This window comes from Bubalus kerabau, chromosome 10, assembly GCF_029407905.1.
Source record: "Bubalus kerabau isolate K-KA32 ecotype Philippines breed swamp buffalo chromosome 10, PCC_UOA_SB_1v2, whole genome shotgun sequence".
NCBI classification, from domain to species: domain Eukaryota; kingdom Metazoa; phylum Chordata; class Mammalia; order Artiodactyla; family Bovidae; genus Bubalus; species Bubalus kerabau.
Genome location: NC_073633.1, coordinates 54,706,723 through 54,726,266, shown reverse-complemented (window position 1 = coordinate 54,726,266; position 19,544 = coordinate 54,706,723). Strand labels below are relative to the sequence as shown.

Sequence of the window (19,544 nt, the reverse complement as noted above, 5' to 3'; positions counted from 1 at the left end):
AGTCCCATTCAGTCAGTCTTTAAGTAGAACAGTCCCCCAGTGTTTCTCTTTCTTTCACGATCATGACATTTTTTAAGATTACTGACCAATTACTTTACAGACTATGGCTTTGGGTTTCCCTGGTATTTCCTTATAATTTATGTATATTTGGCAAGAACATACCACAAAAATGATGTGTTTTAGGTGCACACCTAGAAACACACATTGCTGATTTGTCTCATTACTGGTGATATCAACTTTAAGCACTTGGTTAAAAGTTTCTGCAAGGTTTAAGCATTAAGTAAACTAATAAGCATGTTATGCTTATTATTAATATCTGGCAGTGAGATTCTTTATGATTACTCAAATATTCTCATCTGCTATCAAGTTTTCACCCATTGCATTTAGCATTCTTTGATGGTTTTTAGCTTATTATTATTGTAATGGTTGCAAATTCGTGAGCTAATTCCATCATTCTCTCTAGTATATTGATATTCTACTACAGAATATTCCCTTTTGCCCCATTTTTAATTCATTCATATAAGTATGAACTTGTGGACTACTATTTTACTCAAAGGATTTCAATCTGTTACTATCATTAATTCCTGCTCAAATGTCACCAGACCTGGGAACTCCTTTAAGCTAGCTCCTGTGTTCTCTTGACATGGAATCATCATTCTGTGAGCACATCCACACTTGCTAGTACAAGCTGACGTTCCAGGTTCATCTTCTTTTTTTTATAATTGTATTTATTTTTGGCTGTTTTGTCTTCATTGCTGCACGGGGTTCCTCTAGTTGTGGTGAGTGGGAGCTACTCTCTAGTTGCAGTACACAGGCTTGTCTCATGGAGCAGGGGCGCTAGGGTGTCTGGACTTCAGCAGTTGCGGCACGTGGGCTCTGCAGTTGCAGTTCTTGGGCTATAGAGCACAGGCTCAACAGTGGTGGTGCAGTATGTAGAATCTCCTGTATTGGTAGGCAGGCTCCTCAACTACTCAACCACCAGGGAAGCCTTCCAGGTTCATCTTATAGTTTCCCTTCCCCATTCTCAGAACTAGTAATTTCTCCAAGGAGTATCAGGTTTAGTGATGAATGGGACTTAGAAACCAAGGTCTGGATACTGGTGCTAGGTATGTTCATTACTACCAGAGTGCTGTTGCTTCCAGAGCCTATCAGCAGAATTAGGCAGTATGGATGCACATGTACACAAACACACATCTATTTCACCATCTCTCTATTAAGTACCATGAATTTATTTCCAATTCCAAATCAATACCACAGGGTTTATTCTTGCTTTCCTCTTTCCCATTATTCTTGGTGTATTTGCTTGCTCAGTTTAGTTGGTATATAACTAAACTCCCAGCCACTTGACCCAAAAAAAGGGGGAAGTGGAGGAAAGAAAAGAAAAAAGGCCACCTTGGTTCCAGACATGTCCCAGTTTCTTAGTATGTCAGCCCAAAGGTGGGCCCCTAACTTTCCTGTTTCTCTCTCCTAAGTTGCAGACCCACATCTTCAGTCTATAGGTTCTGAAGGATATCACCTGAATCATACTGCCGACATTTGGTTGAAAACATAACTAGTTGTCTTTTCACCCCATCCATATTCTCCCTCTAATATTTTCATATAAAATAATATGAAGTCCTTTTCCTTTCTGAATAAACCATTATATTGTAACTCTTACAAACGATGCCATTTTGCTTAAAAAGCCTTCAATATCTCTTTACTTTATAAATTTATTATTTTGGCCATGCTGCACAGCTTGTGGGATCTTAGTACTGCCCCTAGCAGCGAAGGTGCAGAGTTCTAACCACTGGACTGCCAGGGAACTCCCTCTTCATTGCTTTTAGAATCAAACCAAACTATCTGAGAACAATAGTCAATCCCTTCCACTACCAAGCTTTAACTTAACTTCATCCTCCATTTATCATCCTTTGTTGTTGTTGAGCTGCTAGGTTGTATCCAACTCTGTCACCCCATGGACTGCAACACACCAGGTTTCCCTGTCCTTCATTATCTCCCAGTTTGCCCAAATTCATATCCATTGAGTCAGTGAGGCTATCTCACCATCTCATCCTCTGCTGCCCTCTTCTTGTTTTGTCTTCAATCTTTCCCAGCATCAGGGCCTTTTCCAATGAGTCAGCTCTACGTGAGGTGGCTAAAGTGTTGGAGCTTCAAGCATCAGTCCTTCCAATGAATATTATTTAGGGTTGATTTCCTTTAGGATTGACTGGTTTGATCTCTTTGCTGTCCAAGGGACCCTCAAGAATCTTCTCCAACATCACAATTTCAAAGCATCAATTCTTTGGCATTCAGCTTTTTTTTATGGTCCAACTCTCACATCCATATATGACTACTGGAAAAACCATAGCTTTGACTATGCCGCTGCTGCTAAGTCGCTTCGGTCGTGTCCAACTCTGTGCAATCCCATAGACGGAAACCCACAGACAGAAGCCCACCAGGCTACCGTCCCCGGGATCCTCCAGGCAAGAACATTGGAGTGGGTTGCCATTTCCCTCTCCAAAGCATAAAAGAGAAAAGTGAAAGTGAAGTCGCTCAGTCGTGTCCGACTCTTAGAGTCCCCATGGACTGCAGCCTACCAGGCTCCTCCGTCCATGGGATTTTCCAGGCAAGAGTACTGGAGTGGGGTGCCATTGCCTTCTCCACTATAGGGACTTTTATCATCCTTTACCCTCATGCTTATTAAATGAGCATATTAGCTACTGCCTAAAATCAGTTATCATAAAAATTTCTCTCATGCTCTAATGCTTTGTTTCCTCTTTATCCACATTAGTATTTTACTTGTTTTTCAAACATAGCTTAAAGGTCATTCCTACCATGAGTTTGCCTTACTTCTAATTATCCCCTTTTCTTATTCCTGTCACTATTGTGCTACTTGAATATCCTTCTCTGTGTTACAGCTAATAGTGTATACTTATCTCCCCAACTAGATTAGGAAATTCCCTTAAGGCAGAAACCAGTATTATCTTTAAATCTCAAGAGACTGGTATAGTATACCCAAATGATGCTCAAATCTGCACTATCAATTAAAGAGAGGACAAAGTTTTGACAGGTGTTAATAAATGCAAGAAGATATAGCTTTATATGGTAAAAACATGCAGGTAGGGACAAGAAAGGCTAATCTGTGTGTTGGTAAAGCCGGGGTGGAGCAGATGTTGCCTTAATGCAGGGTTTGGGAGAGATCTGAGACCCGTGGCAATGGTGTGGCACTGCCATACTGGAGTGTGCTTCTTGAAGTTAACATGCACACACTCTCCTGTGCTGTATACTTTTGAGTAAGCAAAACCTGGGATAGGGAATATGAAAAGATTAACTTTTCCCCTCTAAGAAATACACATTTTCAAGAAAGGGGAAGGAGTGATTCAACTCACTAACCACAGAGTCTTTAGGTGTCTTCACTTTCAAAACATCAGTTAAGTCACACTCATATCCCCTCTTCCTAACCCCAGCTCCTCAGAGGATTAACAGGGTTATACCATGCATGTACAACAATAAAAACCAACCCTTCGTAGGTCCTTGCTTGATCACTTCTAGCAGTAGCTCATATATAGAAAGCAAACATATGTGTTCAAGTTCCTCCTCTAGTACTGCTTTGGAAGCAACGTGGGAAAAGGGCATGCGGTTATGAAATATGGCGTCAGATGGTCCTGAGTTTAAATCTTGGCTTAATCTAAACTTCTGTTTGATTTGGAGTTACTTAACTTCTCTGATGGACAAGGCAATGGCACCCCACTCCAGTACTCTTGCCTGGAAAATCCCATGGACAGAGGAGCCTGGTAGGCTGCAGTCCATGGGGTCGCTGAGAGTCGGACACGACTGAGTGACTTCACTTTCACTTTTCACTTTCATGCATTGGAGAAGGAAATGGCAACCCACTCCAGTGTTCTTGCCTGGAGAATCCCAGGGACGGGGCAGCCTGGTGGGCTGCCATCTATGGGGTCACACAGAGTCGGACACGACTGAAGTGACTTAACAGTAGCAACTGAATCTTCCTATTTGTTGAGATAACCTGGAGGCCCATCCTAGAAATATGTCTGGGCCTCGACACTTTGAGTAAGCTTTGCTCAGCAGATCACCCTCAATTTCCAGATAGATGTGTATGTGTCTGTCCTTATGTACTCTGATAAGAAGTCTGCACACTAGCCAAGGGAACATGACAGTGGAAGTGGAAGGATCAATGAAATGCATAGCCTTTATTTCTACACCTCAATGATAAGCTCAATAAATCCTGACATAAAATATTCTAAGGCTTGATTAAAAAGTACCAGCATATATCTATAAACATGAAAAACTGTCTTAATATCTCTACCTGCATGTACATCAAGAACTTCAACTTGGGAGCAAAATATTAAAAAGTGTTCCCTCTCTACCCTAAACATGTGCCTCCTTCTGATGTCTTTAAAATGTGCATGGTATCTAAACAGAGAATCCAAAACAAATGAAAAGAAATAGGTTAACATCCTTTGTAGTTGCAAAAGTAGATCCAAACAGAACTATTTCCAAGTTGTGCAATAAAGGTTTTCATTGTTTCCACCTGTTTCTTATTCCTTAACAATTATAAATCTGACTTCTATACTGGCCACTTTTAATAAAATCCTCCTGTTACTAAAGTTCTATGGTTTTCCTGGGGCCGCATTCATGGTCCTTTCCTCATTCATTCTTGCTATGCCTTTCTTTTCTCTGATTTCAATCACCACAGATACACCAAATCTGTACTTGAGTTTAAAACTCAAATGATCAACTATCTTTGACACTATCTATCTCTATCTCAGATTTAATATGTTGGTAATAAGACATTAAAAAAAAAATGTCCTTTCTTTCCTCTCCACCCTAAACCTAATCTTTCTATATGCCTAAAGTGTTCAATGGCATTGTGGAGGTTTAAAAACAGGTTCACTAAATCTTTCTATACTCCTCCCTTGTGAATCCTCAGTGTGGACTTGGTGACTTATTTCTAACAAGGAAAATATGGCATAATTGACTGTACTTGGCTTCTTGGACTAAGCCATAAAATACACTGCGCCTTCCTTCTTGCTCTGTCTTGGACTGCTCACTCTGAGATAAGCCAGTTGCTACGTCATGAGGACACTCAAATAGACCTGTGGAGAGGTACATGTGGTGAGGATGAGTTACAGCTGACAACCAGTGAGAGACTGAGGAGGTCCACCATGACCACGGTGAGCTTTCCTGGAAGCAGATGTTCCAGCCCCATGCAAGCCTTCAGACAACTGCAGCCCCAGTCAACAGCTTGACTGCAACTTGATGAGACCCCGAGCCTGAGGCACCCAGGTAAGCTGCATCTGAACTCCTGACCCACAGAAAGTCTGAGATAATTATTTATGGACTTGCCTGGTGGTAGAGTGGATAGGAATCCACCTGTCAATGCAGGGGACACGGGCTCAATCCCTGGTCTGGGAAGATTCCACATGCCAAGGAGCAACGAAGCCTTTGCACCACAACTACTGAGCCTGCATGCTGCAACTACTGAAGCCCATGAGCCTAGAGCCTATGCTCCACAGCAAGAGAAGCCACTGCAATGAGAAGCCCTGCACTGCCATAGAGTAGCCCTGGCTCTCTGCAACTAGAGAAAGCCTATGTGCAGCAATGAAGACCCAGCAGGGCCAAAAATAAATAAATTTTTAAGAAGAGTCTTAAAACATACCTACTCTTTAAAAAAAATAATAATTTGTGGTTTTAACTAGCTAAGTTTTGGGCTAATATTTTTTCTTTTTTAAAAATTATTTTCAATTGGAGGATAATTGTTTTACAATATTGTGTTGGTTTCTGCCATGTATCAACACGAATTAGCCATAGGGATACATTATATCCTCTCCCTCTTAAAATTCCCTACTTCTCACCCCATCCCACCCATCTAGGTGTCACAAAGGACTGGATTTGATCTCCCTGTGTCATATAGCAAATTCCCACTGGCTATCTATTTTACATATGGTAACATATGTTTCACTGTTACTCTCTCAATTCATCCCATCCTCTCCTTCCCCCATTGTGTCCATAAGTCTGTTCTTTATATCTGCATCTCCTTTGTTGCCCTGCAATTAGGTTCGCCAGTATCATCTTTCTAGATTTGGGTTAATATAAAGTATTTTTCTCTTTCTGACTTACTTTACTCTGTATAATAGGCTCTAGGTTCATTCACTTGGTTAGAATTGACTCATAGGTGTTCCTTTTTATAGCTGAGTAATATTCCATTGTCTATATGAACCACAGCTTGTCTGTTCAGCTGTCAGTGGGCATCTGTTGCTTCTGTGTCCTAGCTAGTGTGGGATAGTAATAGTTTATTATACAGTAATAATAGCACATCCGGCCCAGAATTCAAGGGATACAAGTGGTGAAAGGAAATGAACGTGTTAAGCAAGCCCTCCTCTTGCTCTAGTCACACTACTCTTCATCCTTTCTAAGTAGAGTATTTACAAAGTGTCCCATGAGGAACCTGGAAGCCATATTTTACTCCCCCTACAAACTATATCACCAAGTTGTCAGTTTTTTCTCTTATCACTTGAGCCTGACCCAATTTTTATTACTTTAATTCATTTTTCAATTATTATAACATAACTTTGCAACTTTTCTACTTCCCTACAGTCTTTCCCAGCTCCATTCCATTCTCTACACTAATGCCAACAAGAACTTTTTCAAAATTACACCTGATCATGTTATTTATTTTTATTAAAAAATCACTACTTGTTTCCACACTGCAGAGGACAGAATTCAAATGCCATAGCATAGCACGCCTGTTCCTGTCTTATAGCTCTTTCTCTCTCTCCCATGCTCACAGCCTACACTCTGGCTGGCTGTCACCTCTGCATATGCTGCTTTCTTTTTGTGTCGAAGACCTTTCATTCTTTCCTTGTAACTCTTGCTTATTTTTAAAGGCGCAGCTCAAGGTTTATCCAGACCTTCCTCCTTAATTATCAGGTCCTGGTTAGATGACTTCCTTACTTTACTTTCTTGGGGTACTTACCACAAAGATCAGTATTGTGTCTTCCACTAGAAGGTTAGCTCATGGGAAGACCAAAATCTATCTTTGATACTGAGATATTCATCTATTCATATATTCAAGTTCTATCTACTGAGCGACTTATGTTATTATGTATGTTATACACAAGTGAACAAAACAAATATGCCCCACCTTGGCATAGCTTGTAGTCTATTTAAGAAGAAAGATAGTAATAAGTACAATAAACAAATATTCTGATATATGAGTAAGAATTTTATGAGAGTAAACATGGGGACCAATTTTAGGTTGTGTGGCACACAGGTACACTCAAACATTTACTGAATGAAATGTTTATACCTTCACCACAGAGATTACGTGGGCCAGGCTCATTATATCCTTGCCAATACTGACTTTGTTTTTTTAAAAACATCTTTGCTCATACTGTCAATGTCACTTTCTTGCTTATACATTCTCAGTACTAAAAATCAATAAAAAGAACACAAGTTCAAATATACATTAAAAAAAGAAGCTTGATTAAGCACAAGTGGAAAACAAAAACTAGCTTTATATATATTATCAGAGTTACTCTAATAGATGGCTAAGATAATTTTAAAATAATCTCTTATAAGATCACACATTTTATTAAGTAAAAACTAACACTAAAAAAATGAAAGCCATGTCTTTCTGGTATTCAGAAGTCTGAAGTAATCATTGCTTAGCTTTTCTAAAAGAGAAAATTACTAGGGAATCCCTGCCTCTCCCATGGTTCACTGCCAATTGACTCACAAGTGGAGTATTTCAGGAAATATGGGTATGTGACAAAAGTTAAAAAAATCATGACCACTTGAAACAAAGCTCAATATTTTAAAAAGGGAATGGCAGGATGAAGAAACTATATATTAAAGTATATAAGACAATTTCATTAATAACTAGTCATTAATTTAAAATATTATATAACCAACCAAAAAAATCAAAACAAAACTTGGTAGTAAAAAGAATATTTAAATGTTACTTACAACAGCTGAGAAGGTCGCTGGGGCTAATTTCCTATATTAATATAAAATGCATAAAAAAATTCCAAAAACAAATTTTGCCTTGGATTATAAAGCTTGCATTTTATAAATGATGCACATATTTAGTGCACATTAAAGAATAGTAATACAAAAAATTAAATGAGTTAATCCCTTCATAAGTACAAGTAGTTGGCTATAATAACATTAAATGATTGGCCCTTTCCTAAATTCACCTTCATGGTCGTGAAAATTTTAAATTAATTAGTATAGATGAGGAAAAAGAGCTTCTGTTTTACCACGTTAGTCTTTCTAGTTGAAATATGAGATTTCTCTGGAAAAAACACTCATCTGTTTGTTTTTAGTGGTGTATTTCAACACCTAGCCAGGATTTGTGCCAAGGGACAGAGGCCGTCACCAAACCTGTTACACCACAAGCTTTTTTTTAAACAAATTGATGATTGCCTAACTTCCTTGTGAATTTTCATAGGCAGAGAGCTTTTTATTTTTCTTCTTGGCTTCTGCAATGGAATTTCACCAGTTTTTAAAGGTATTAACTTCGTAACCTGCAACAATCATCATTTTAAATCAGTATAGAAAAACTGTCAGATGGGTCAGAAATAGGGTTTACGTAAGTCAAAATTATCTCTGACAGTAGCAAGATTTAACCTTCTGAGCAAACCCCAATAGACCAGCATTACAACTGAAATGATTAACCTAATGTGTAGTTGCTAAGTCATGTCCGACTTTTTGAGAGCCCATGGACTGTAGCCTGCCAGGTTCTCCTGTCTATGGGATTCTCCAGGCAAGAATACTGGAATGGGTTGCTATTTCCTCCTCCAGGATTAATCTAATACATAATTATAAATATTGCTCTTGAAAGAGCAAATTATTTTCCTACTTTTTTTTTGCTAAAGGTCTAGTATAAAAATATTTTCTTCTCTCTATATTTCCCTGCCACGATAATGCTAAAACATATCTATAGTCTCCTCAAACCTCAGGGGTTAAGGGCATATTAGCCTGTTTGAGTTGGAACACTGCTTCACATAGTCAAAGTGTTTTTTTAAGGCACTCTAAGAACTCTCAAGGACAGTAAAACAAAAACATTCCTGTTGCCTACAGATCTTTCAGGTATATTTTCCCTCAAATTTTTCTAAACTAAATGTTGTGATAACTGGTTTTTCTTTGTTTTCCATGGTACAGTCTTTAAGTTATTTTTCTTTTACTTGAAGCCACTCCTTCATTTTCAACTTGCTGAGCAGGCAGGCTTTTCGTTTCCACGGAAACTGAATTCCTGTGGCTTCGGGTAGGCATTCTTGTCCCACCAATCTAGGAGAAGAAGCAAAGAACAGGACAGTTTAACATGTTTACAATACAGTCAACTCTATTGTTTACACATGGAATAATTACCCTGCAAATTGTCCTTTATATATTTTTAGCCTCTAGCCACTTAACTGCCTCTATGCACGCTTTAATCTGACAGTTTTAAAGTATGACATTTTCAAATAACAATCAGGGAAGCAGACAGATCAGGGTAAACTGAGAGAAGTAAAGAGGAAAATCACTCTTTTGTGATTTTTTTAAATTTGGAAAAGTTTGAAAAGTTAAATGAGGAAATGAAGGAACGACAGACCTTTAGAGCAATGTGCTTACAATAATGAAACTGAAGGGCAGTAGAAAAGAAGAAATGAAAACTAAGAAGGGAGGGAAAGGAACTATAAGAAGGTCAGGGATGATAAAGACAGAGAAGAAATTATGAATTTGAGAAACAGATAAAGAGAAAAACATAAGAGTCCAAAAGAGAAGAAAGATACAGTTTGAAATGAAAACTGAAAAATACCCAACAAAAGCTGTAGCTAAAATGACTTAAAACACTGATAACTCATTCTGTCTATTCTTCCACTTGTTCCAACTAATTAACCACATTTATGTATTTTCTTGGCCAAAGTTAACAATGTACAAGAAGTTGTCATTTCTAAAAGGATTCTCTAAATAATAAGAGTGGAGAATTGAAAAATATAAACAACCTTTGTAAACCATAAAATCACTGTAAATTACAAAATAATCCTCAGTATCTGCATTCTAGCTATTTCGCCAAAGGAATTATGGACATTTGCAGATTAATACAGAAAGAAAAAAAAACAGAAAATATCCACATGATATACAAGCGCTAGATGTTGTGGAGTGAAATATTGAGAAGAATAGAGGACTCAATAATTTTGACTCAAAGATTTTTGGTAGCAGGGAAGGAAAAGTCAGATTCACTCACAGAGAAGAAAAGTTTTCCTTCAACTAACTCGAACTGGAACTTCTTACATGATACAAAGAATGGGCTACATGGTAAACAGTATCTCTAACAATGGTTTTACAGAAGTTTCTGAGAAATATCATTCAACTGTTATTTCTAGGAAGGATGCTATAAAGAGTATAACATTAATTATAACTAAAATATTGAGTTATAAAAAATACTTAGCATTAAAACACAATTTACTTAACATTTTATTGTACTTTTAATAAGGCACTGCAGTCACTAATTACTAACACTTGCTTTTATATTTTTCCATATCCTACTTATCAATTTTTAATTGCATCACCATAATTTTATTCTATGTATTCTTCTGCAAATTGCCTCAAATATTTAATGAAATAAAAAAGTATACATAAAAACTGCAAAAAAATTATAACTCTGCTTTTCATAGGAACATAGGGATTTAACTATGTGGTTGCCTTGCTCATGCCCTCACTGGGCAGGCTAATAGAATTTTCTTTAGTTGACTATAAACCTTACAAAAAACAGAAAGTTTTGCTAAAATGACTGGGTTCACAAGAGCATACAACTTTACCTATCCTTCCAATAAACACTGTTTTTAGAATGGTGTTGTGATTAACATGGCAAATATGGACATCAGGTTGAAATGCATAGTGAAATAGATTAATAATAAACAACCTAGTGGAACATTTTATTTCAGAAAAGATCCTACCTTTTGTTGCGCTGTGGGACCCAGTGACTTAGGTGGAAAAGTACAAGGTATTCTTCCGTGATGGATATGATATGGTAATAAGAGACTGGGATCTAAAGGGACCCAGGGAACTGAGAGGCTGGAAGGCACACCAGGAAGGCCGCAATGTGTTTTATGCAAATTGTACGCTGTCCTAGTAACTTTTCCATCAGAGGTTTTGTAGATCAGGAGCGAAGAATCTTCTGCGGCGTGAGACAACAAGTAGGAACCCTCCTGCAAGCTAAATTCACACAGTAAAACTCAACTCACTGATTCACTGTGTCAATTTCAATAGCACTTTCTTAATCATGATCTATTAATAAAATAAAAAAAAGATTAGGGGGATGGGACATCATCTCTAAAAACACTCTGTTGATCAATAAGATTTAAGAATCTTCTAATCTATTTTCATGCCTTTTCAGCAACTAGTTTTAGTTCTTATTGCAAGTTCAGGATATATAATTACTTTCTTTTCATTGTTATGTCAGTCAATTTGGAAGTTTTCAATAATTTAACGGGAGACAAATAGTCTGCCTAATTCTCTAATTCCTGGACAACACATAACGAAAAGTACACAGACATATGAGTATGTAAGAACATATACATACCATTTCTATACACGACATTTAATTAAACAAGCACTGTACCTACTTTCTGTCTACTAATAGGCGAACAGAGATAGAAAGGTGAATGTGACACACTACACTGCAAAGTTTAAAATAAAGCGGCAGAAACAGTTAACAGAACAATCACAATATGAGGGGCCCTGAGAATAATAGCAACCTAAGCAGTTAATAGGTACTGAATGTTTATCATGAACTAACTGTTGTCATTAAATCCGACACAACAAATCTTGAAGGGATAAAATTATTAATTCCATATTAGAGACAAACAAAAATTAGAGATATTAAGTACTTTGCCCAAGTTCTGAGTGCAGGACCTGCATATAAACCCAGGCAATCAAACACCAAAAAAAACCCATACCCTTTATTATGATCCTATACTATCACAAAGAAGTTCTGTCAAATCTGCATTAAACCCTTTCTCTTTAGAAAGCTTTAAGGAATTCAGTGTACCAACATGAAGAGGTAAAAGGATATGATTGACATCCTGTGTGTTCCTTTTTTGTTGTTGTTGTTTTTACACTCTTCTAGTGCAAAGGTACTATGGAGGATATCAGTTCTTCCTCACAATCTATCATTAAAAACAAGGATTAATCATACTTATAAGTCATTCTTCTCTAGAATTTGTGAACCTTACCCATCAATGGCTTGTAAATGCGATTAAGGATACAATGTAACAACAAAAGCAAAAATGTGAATAATGTACTTTGGAGATGGAGTAAGGGACTACAATCTAAGAAATATAGGTATTTTTCCAAAGAAGGCATACAGATGGCCAATACCATTAATCATCAGGGAAATGCAAATCAAAACCACAATGATATACCACCTCACTCCTGTCAGAATGGCTATGACCAATAAGACAATAAATAAATGTTGACAAGGATGTGGAGAAAAAGGAATCCTTGTACACTATTGGTGGGATTATAAATTATGCAGCCACTATGGGAAACAGTAGGGAGGTACCTCAAAAAATTGAAAATTGAACTGTCATATGATCCAGCAATTCTACTCTTGGGTATTCATCATATATCAAAAGATATATATATAAACACCAATGTTCACTGCAGTATCATTTATAAAAGCCAAGATACAGAAGCAAGTTAAGTGTCTACTGATGAACAGATAAATAAGATGTGATAAAATACAATGGAATACTGCTGCTGCTGCTAAGTCGCTTCAGTCGTGTCCGACTCTGTGCAACCCCATAGACGGCAGCCCACAAGGCTCCCCCGTCCCTGGGATTCTCCAGGCAAGAACACTGGAGTGGGCTGCCATTTCCTTCTCCAATGCAGGAAAGTGAAAAGTGAAAGTGAAGTCGCTCAGTCGTGTCCGACTCTTTGCGACCCCATGGACTGCAGCCTACCAGGCTCCTCCGTCCATGGGATTTTCCAGGCAAGAGTGCTGGAGTGGGGCGCCATTGCCTTCTCCGACAATGGAATACTACTCAGTCATAAAAAATGAAATCTTGCATTTGCAGCAACATGGCTGTATCTAGAAGTTATTGTGCCATGTGAAATAAGTCGGAGAAAGACAAATACCATATGACCTTACTATATATGGAATCTGAAAAGCTAAAGAAACAAAATTAAGATAGACTTACAGACACATAAACAAAAGGGTGGTTGCTGACTGGGGGTAGTATGTGTGGAGAAACAGGCACAGGGGGTTGAGGAAGTACAAACCTCCAATTATAAATAAGTCACAAGGATGTAACACACAGCATAAAGAATATAATAAATACTATTGTAACAACTTTGTATGGAGATATATGGTTATTAGACTTATTGCAATCACTTCATAATGTATGAAAATATCAAATCACTATCTAGTATACCTGAAACTAACATAATATTGTACACTAACTATATTTCAATTAAAAAAGAAAAGAAATACAAGCAGCCACTAGAAGCTGAAAATTAGGCAAGGAAACAACTGCCTCCTAAGAGCCTCCAGAAGGAGCCAGCCCTGCTGACACAAGTTTAGTCCAAGAAGAGAATTTCAGATCTTTGAGCTCCAGAACTACAAGAGAATAAATTTGGGTTGTCTGAAGCCATTAAGTTCGTGATAATTTGTTACAGTGGCAATAGGAAGCCATTATAATAGCTGTACAGAAAAAAATGTTTAACTGTAAGCCCAGTAAAGCCAGATGCTATTATATTTCCTTCTTATTTATATTTTCACAATTCCACTTTGACACAACAGAATAAATTTTGTATTTCTAGGTTATTTTCTGTCTATTCCTAACAAGATGTATTCAAAGTTTTTTCACCCAAGAAAATTAGACATATCAATGAAAAACGCCTCCAGAGTACTTACCTACTTAATTTTCTTAGAATGTGTTGGAGGATGTTAAATAAACTTGAAATCCTATTAAACAGAAGAAATCCAAATAAAATTAAGGAACAGAAAAACTTACTCTTAACAACTATAACTCCTTGGAAAAGAAATGTCTCAGTAACAAAAGAAAACAACTATCAAAATGTATTTCTAACTTGACTGAATTTTAGTATTTACTTCATTTTTGCCATTTTCTGATTTCCCTTAAAAATCATAAAGTATTTTGGCTTGTGTCAGTCAGAGCAGTGATCAGTAAAGAGATCACTATTTTATATTTAAGCTATGATTTTTTTTTAAAGAATGTATTTCCCTTTGAGTTCGTGTTTTTTAAAAAAATGTTTTTGTTTTGTTTTTATGGCTGTACCACACAGCATATGGGATCCTAGTTCCCCCACCAGGGATCAAACCCCCTTGCACTGGTTCATGGAGTCTTAACCACTGGACTGACAGGAAAGTCTCTCAAACTATAAATGTTTTAGTAAGTTTATAAGTTTAAAATTTTTGAAGTTTAAAACGTCTTTAGCAGAATTAATCTGCAGAAGAGTTTGCCTTTTAGAGATGGTGGTGGTGAATTTCAAAGAAATTGAGAGGTACTTTAAATCAATAAAAGGAAATGAAATATAAGATATTGATTTAAATATCTCTTCTAGACCTACATTCATTCCCTTGATTATTTATTTAAAAAATGGTTTTCGTTGGGAGAGGTAGAGCAGGCAGTGCATAAATGTACGGAAAAGCTTTTCTATTCACATATGTAAATAAAAAGTTACCCATCAAAAGAAGTAATACTTATAACAGATGTTTAAGTATAAGCAAATAAGTCAAACTTGAATCTGCAGCCTTCAAAAACTATGACAAGCCCCAAAGCTGGAACTACAGAACTAATATAAGTCAGGGTGATTTCCCATCCCTTCAGATGAATCAAACATATTAACTACCAACTGTCATCCTAGCTCAGCAGTGCGCTCTGGGGAAAGTCACTCCAAGTTCCAGTTTCCTCATGTATAAAATGGAGATTAAAGGTACCACCAGTTTTTCCTGGAAAGTTGTGAGATGCAAATTAAATTAATTTCAATCTGATGTACAGTAACAGTTGGTAGAAGAACAAATTTTTAGAAGTTAGAATACCTGAGTGAGTGTATATATCCCTGAGCTCAAAGTCTGACTGGCCTATTTTTTCCCACCTCTGGAAAGAAGTGAAATATGTGTGCCCATAGTTCACCAAGATGGAAGACTCCTCTATTGTTTTAGCCTCTTTTTCTTAAGTAGAAATACTGGTGCCACTAGAACATTTAATTTGGAGATGGAAATGATTAATGTAAAATGGATCACAATCTGGGTCAAGGAAAGCCTCAATTTATAAAAGGATGAAAGTCTTGAAAATAAATAATTTAAATCAATATTTAGTGATAAAGGAAAATTAATGATCATGTTAACAAGCTTTTAAATTCCTACCACAAAATTTCTTACTTGAGTGCTGAAAGTTTTTCTTTCAATTCTTCTGAGGTAATTTCTTCAAGCAGGAAAAGCTTTGATGTAAATGCATCAATATGTCCTAAAATAAAAGATCAAACTTAAAAAGAACAATTGCTGTATTTAAAAATAAAAAAAGCTAAGTTATCCAATCTTTTTAAAGATGTTTTTACACAATTGTCATAATTATAAAGGAACTTTATATTCTAAAAAGAGAAATAGACATTTTATTAAGTTTATTAAGTAAAGCTGTATTTTAAAATAATACCAGAAGTCAGATTATAAAGGAATATGTATTAATTCTAAAATATTTGCTGAACATAGAAAAGTTTATACACGTCCACATCAAAAAAATCATCTCTTAAGTCTACAATTTAAGAACTGTTGAAACAGTGGTTTATAATTTCTAGTAAACTTGCATTTTTATGGAAATTAAATTTTTAGAGAGCTTCCCAAGTGGTGCTGGGGTTCCCAGTGGCTCAGCAGTAAAGAATCTGCCTGGAATGCAGGCACCATAGGAGATGTGGGTTTGATCCCTGGGTCAGGAACATCTGCTGGAGCAGAGCATGGCAACCCACTTCAGTATTCTTGCCTGGAGAATCCCATGGACAGAAGAACCTGGTGGCCTACAGTCCACAGGGTTGCAAAGAGCCATGACTGAAGTGACTTAGCATTCATGTATGCATGTACCATAATATTATAAAAGCAAGCAGATAAAATATAGTTTGGGTATGATAAATACATTTCTCAGACAAACTTGGTTAAGGTAAAAACTTGGCTTAATTATTCACAATAGCCAAGATGTGCATAACCTAAGTGTCCACCAACAGATGAAAGGATAAAGGTGTGATACACACACAAATAATGGAATATTATTCATCCATGAGAAAAAAGGAAATACTGCTATTTGCAACAACATAAAGGACATTGAGGACACTATGCTAAGTGAAATAAGTCAGAAAGAGAAAGATAAGTACTGCATGACAACTTGTATGAGGAATCTGGGGGAATAAAAGTCAAACTCATAGAAAGAAGTAGAAAAGTGGTTCTCAGGGGTTGGGGGCTAAAAGGGTACAAACCTTCAGCTACAAGATGAATAAGGTCTGAGGATCTAATGTATAACACAGTGACTCTAGCTGATAATAGTAGATTATATAACTGATATTTGGTAAGAGAGTAGAACTCAAATGTTCTCATCCAAAAAAAAAAAAATACCTGGAGGTGATGGATTTGTTAATTCAACTAGATGAGAGGAATTCTTTTACAATGTATACATATATCAAATCATTATGATGTATGATTTAAATATCTTAAAACGTTATTAGCTATACCTCAATAAGCCTTAAAAAAATCTAGCTTATTTTTTAATTAAAGCACATGATAAGATTTCCTACGGTTTAAAAAAAAAAATCAAAATAGTCTGCTCCAAGTCTTACTTTTTTATAAACATGACCTAATTCTAGAATTCAAAGAAACAAAAGAGCAAACTCTCATGATTACACTTGCACATGTTCTCCCACAAAACAGGTTGAGACACAACACTGAGGCCTTGGAATGTGCCAGGGAAGTGATAGAAAAAATGGCGTTTAGTTAAATGTTATATAATCACATTAATACAAAACCCATGTTATTACACCAGTCAAAAACATCAATCGCCAAGAGTATAATATTCACTAATGCTGAAAATAATATCACTTTAATTTTTTTAGCTTCCAAAATTTGGTTATCAAAACACATGACTTGGATAGTTGACATCAATCATAATACAAAAAACCTGCAAATAATTTAGTATCTCATTTCTTATCTTGCCCCCTTTCATTTCATCTGCTTTGTGCTCATAAAAAAGAGTTAGAAACATTTTTACCAGATACTTTTCTTCTAAGACAACAAATCTTTTCCCATGCCTACTTATTCTTTCCTGTGCCAAGTTTCGGTTTCACCTCTGCATTTCTAACACTCATTACACAGTGACGTTTCTAATAAAAAGGACACAGTTTAATGGTTTAAAGACTGTCAAAAGGCAATAAATATTAAGTACAATAAAACAGTTTAGACATTTACTAAATGTGTCTTTGAGGAAACTCACAGTTCTTACCTTTTTAAAGCAATCTCAATGAAAAGTTGTATTATAGTATATGTCAAATACAGTTAGTAAAAAATATACAGAGAATACTGCACTAAGTTCTATGAGGGCTTCAATTCTCTCAACATTGGAACATTTTAACCAGTGGGCCTCAAATGAGTTCAGATGTTTATCTCCTCAGTCCTTGGGGCAACTGCACAAGACTTGGGATGGCAACAGCTTCCTAGCCATTAACCCTCGTAGACTCTTGCATATCACAGTATGCTATCCAAATATTTTTTTAAGTGTGTCAACGTTGGAAAGGTTAGTTAATACAAATCAGGGCTTTACATACATGCATGAATTCATACATATATATATACACACACACACATATATATATACTCACACACACGTACACACACATACATACATATATATATATATATATATATATAGGCAGTCCCTATTCTACATGTAGTAGGGGATGATAAAAATAATCATGCATAAGTCAAAATTATGCAAGCGATTTTAATAATCAATGGGAAAAATTACAATTGTTCCATTACCTTTAAGATTTTTTGATCAAAACATTATAAATTCCCCATCAGTAATAAATGCATGGAGAAATGAAGACAGTAAAAACTAATCTTTATTTAGTAGACTATAAATAGCAAACACTAAGATTTAAAGTATTATTTCATTATAAAACTCATTAATAGTAGTCTGAATAGTGCTTGTCACTTTCTCCTGTTACAACTTATGATAGGGAGCAAGCACCTTTTCTATGCTGTGGAGGAGGGTCACACTTGCTGATCATTGTTGGATCCACTCCCAACGTTATACCCTTTGCACTTTTAAGGTCATGAAATATCTCAAAGAGTTTCTTCAATGTAAAATACTGTGCCAGGGTCATTTCTTCATCCTTTATGCCACAAGCACTTTCCTTATTTATGTGAGTCAGTTCACTTTCACTAAGTTCCTCTGGTGGCTTATCTTGTCTCTTGAACCTCAGCAGTGTCAACATTTCTACTGTCAGTTATTTCTTCTATAACTTCATTTATATTCAATTCAAATTCCATTTGCAGCAGTATGGTCTTTTGTTTCTTTGCTGTGCTTTAACTTTTGTTGGCCAATTCCCTCTTCTGATTATCCACTTTTACAAAACATCATGTGAGTTTATCACTGGGAGACAAGGAGGGAACACAACTAGACATTTTGCTTTCTATGCATGATCTCAGTGACAGGTACACAGCGACCAAAAACACTGACAGACTCTTAAAGGAGTGATATGATTGGTGACTGGTCATGATGCACGTCTGTTATTTATGTAGTGATCTGTGGACTGAAGAGTCAGCAGTAAAGTTGGTAGTTTACACAATTACAGTTAATATACCTTTGTAACTGACATTTGTGGATATCAGAATAGCACAAAGGAAGGACTGCTTGTATGTCGACTATGCAGAATTGATATACATTAGATAACTGAAAAGTAGATACAGAAGTTGTGGTAAGATGACTTTTGGAATTTTCTTTAGGGAGTACATATTAGTGTTTGGGGCAAGAGGAAAAAAATAACACAGCAATCTAAAGGAAGAGAAGAACATGTTCATAGCAAAGCAGGGAAACAAAAAACAAGTATTTTTATTCTACCTAAAAAGGAGACTAGGAGCTACAGGAAAGGTATTCAAGGTATGGTCCCTGGACTACCAGCATTAGCACCACCTGAGAACATGCTACAAACGCTGAAGTCTTAGGTTCCAATCCAGACCTATCGAATCAGACACTCCTAGGGTCAGGGCCAATAATCTTCAGTCTAACAAGCTCTACAAACGACTGCGACACACAGTCAGTTTAGATAATTGCTGAACTGGAGTCCTATAATCAATATGCTCTTCAGTTTAAGTGACATTTTGTATCTCTTGTGTTTTGTATGATACGCTGTATCTGAATCTCTCAATCACACATGTAAACTCTACCCTCACTTTTCTCTCCATCTAATGCCAAAAAAAAAAAAAAAAGAAAGCAAGCTCTAACGCACTGGTCCCCGGCTTTGATTTCTGAGAAGAAACTGTCTTAAATTTCTTT

The 19,544-nt window shown here is 36.4% G+C and overlaps 1 protein-coding gene across 7 annotated transcripts in view; it reads right to left on the bottom strand.

Annotated features, from left to right (window-relative positions):
- Window positions 1-7,203: 7,203 nt before the first annotated feature.
- Window positions 7,204-19,544, bottom strand: part of ICE2 (interactor of little elongation complex ELL subunit 2) — a 66,352-nt gene continuing 54,011 nt past the window's right edge. For 6 of the 7 annotated variants that reach the window (XM_055537749.1, XM_055537752.1, XM_055537751.1 and 3 more), the window contains 4 exons: window positions 15,392-15,476; window positions 13,901-13,951; window positions 10,941-11,199; window positions 7,204-9,288 (listed from right to left, as the gene is read on the bottom strand). In XM_055537749.1, the coding sequence (XP_055393724.1) occupies window positions 9,166-9,288; window positions 10,941-11,199; window positions 13,901-13,951; window positions 15,392-15,476 (518 nt within the window). In that variant the 3' untranslated portion in view covers window positions 7,204-9,165. Of the gene's footprint in view, window positions 9,289-10,940; window positions 11,200-13,900; window positions 13,952-15,376; window positions 15,477-19,544 lie in introns of those variants that run through there. The other variant, XM_055537757.1, reaches the window with a different exon arrangement.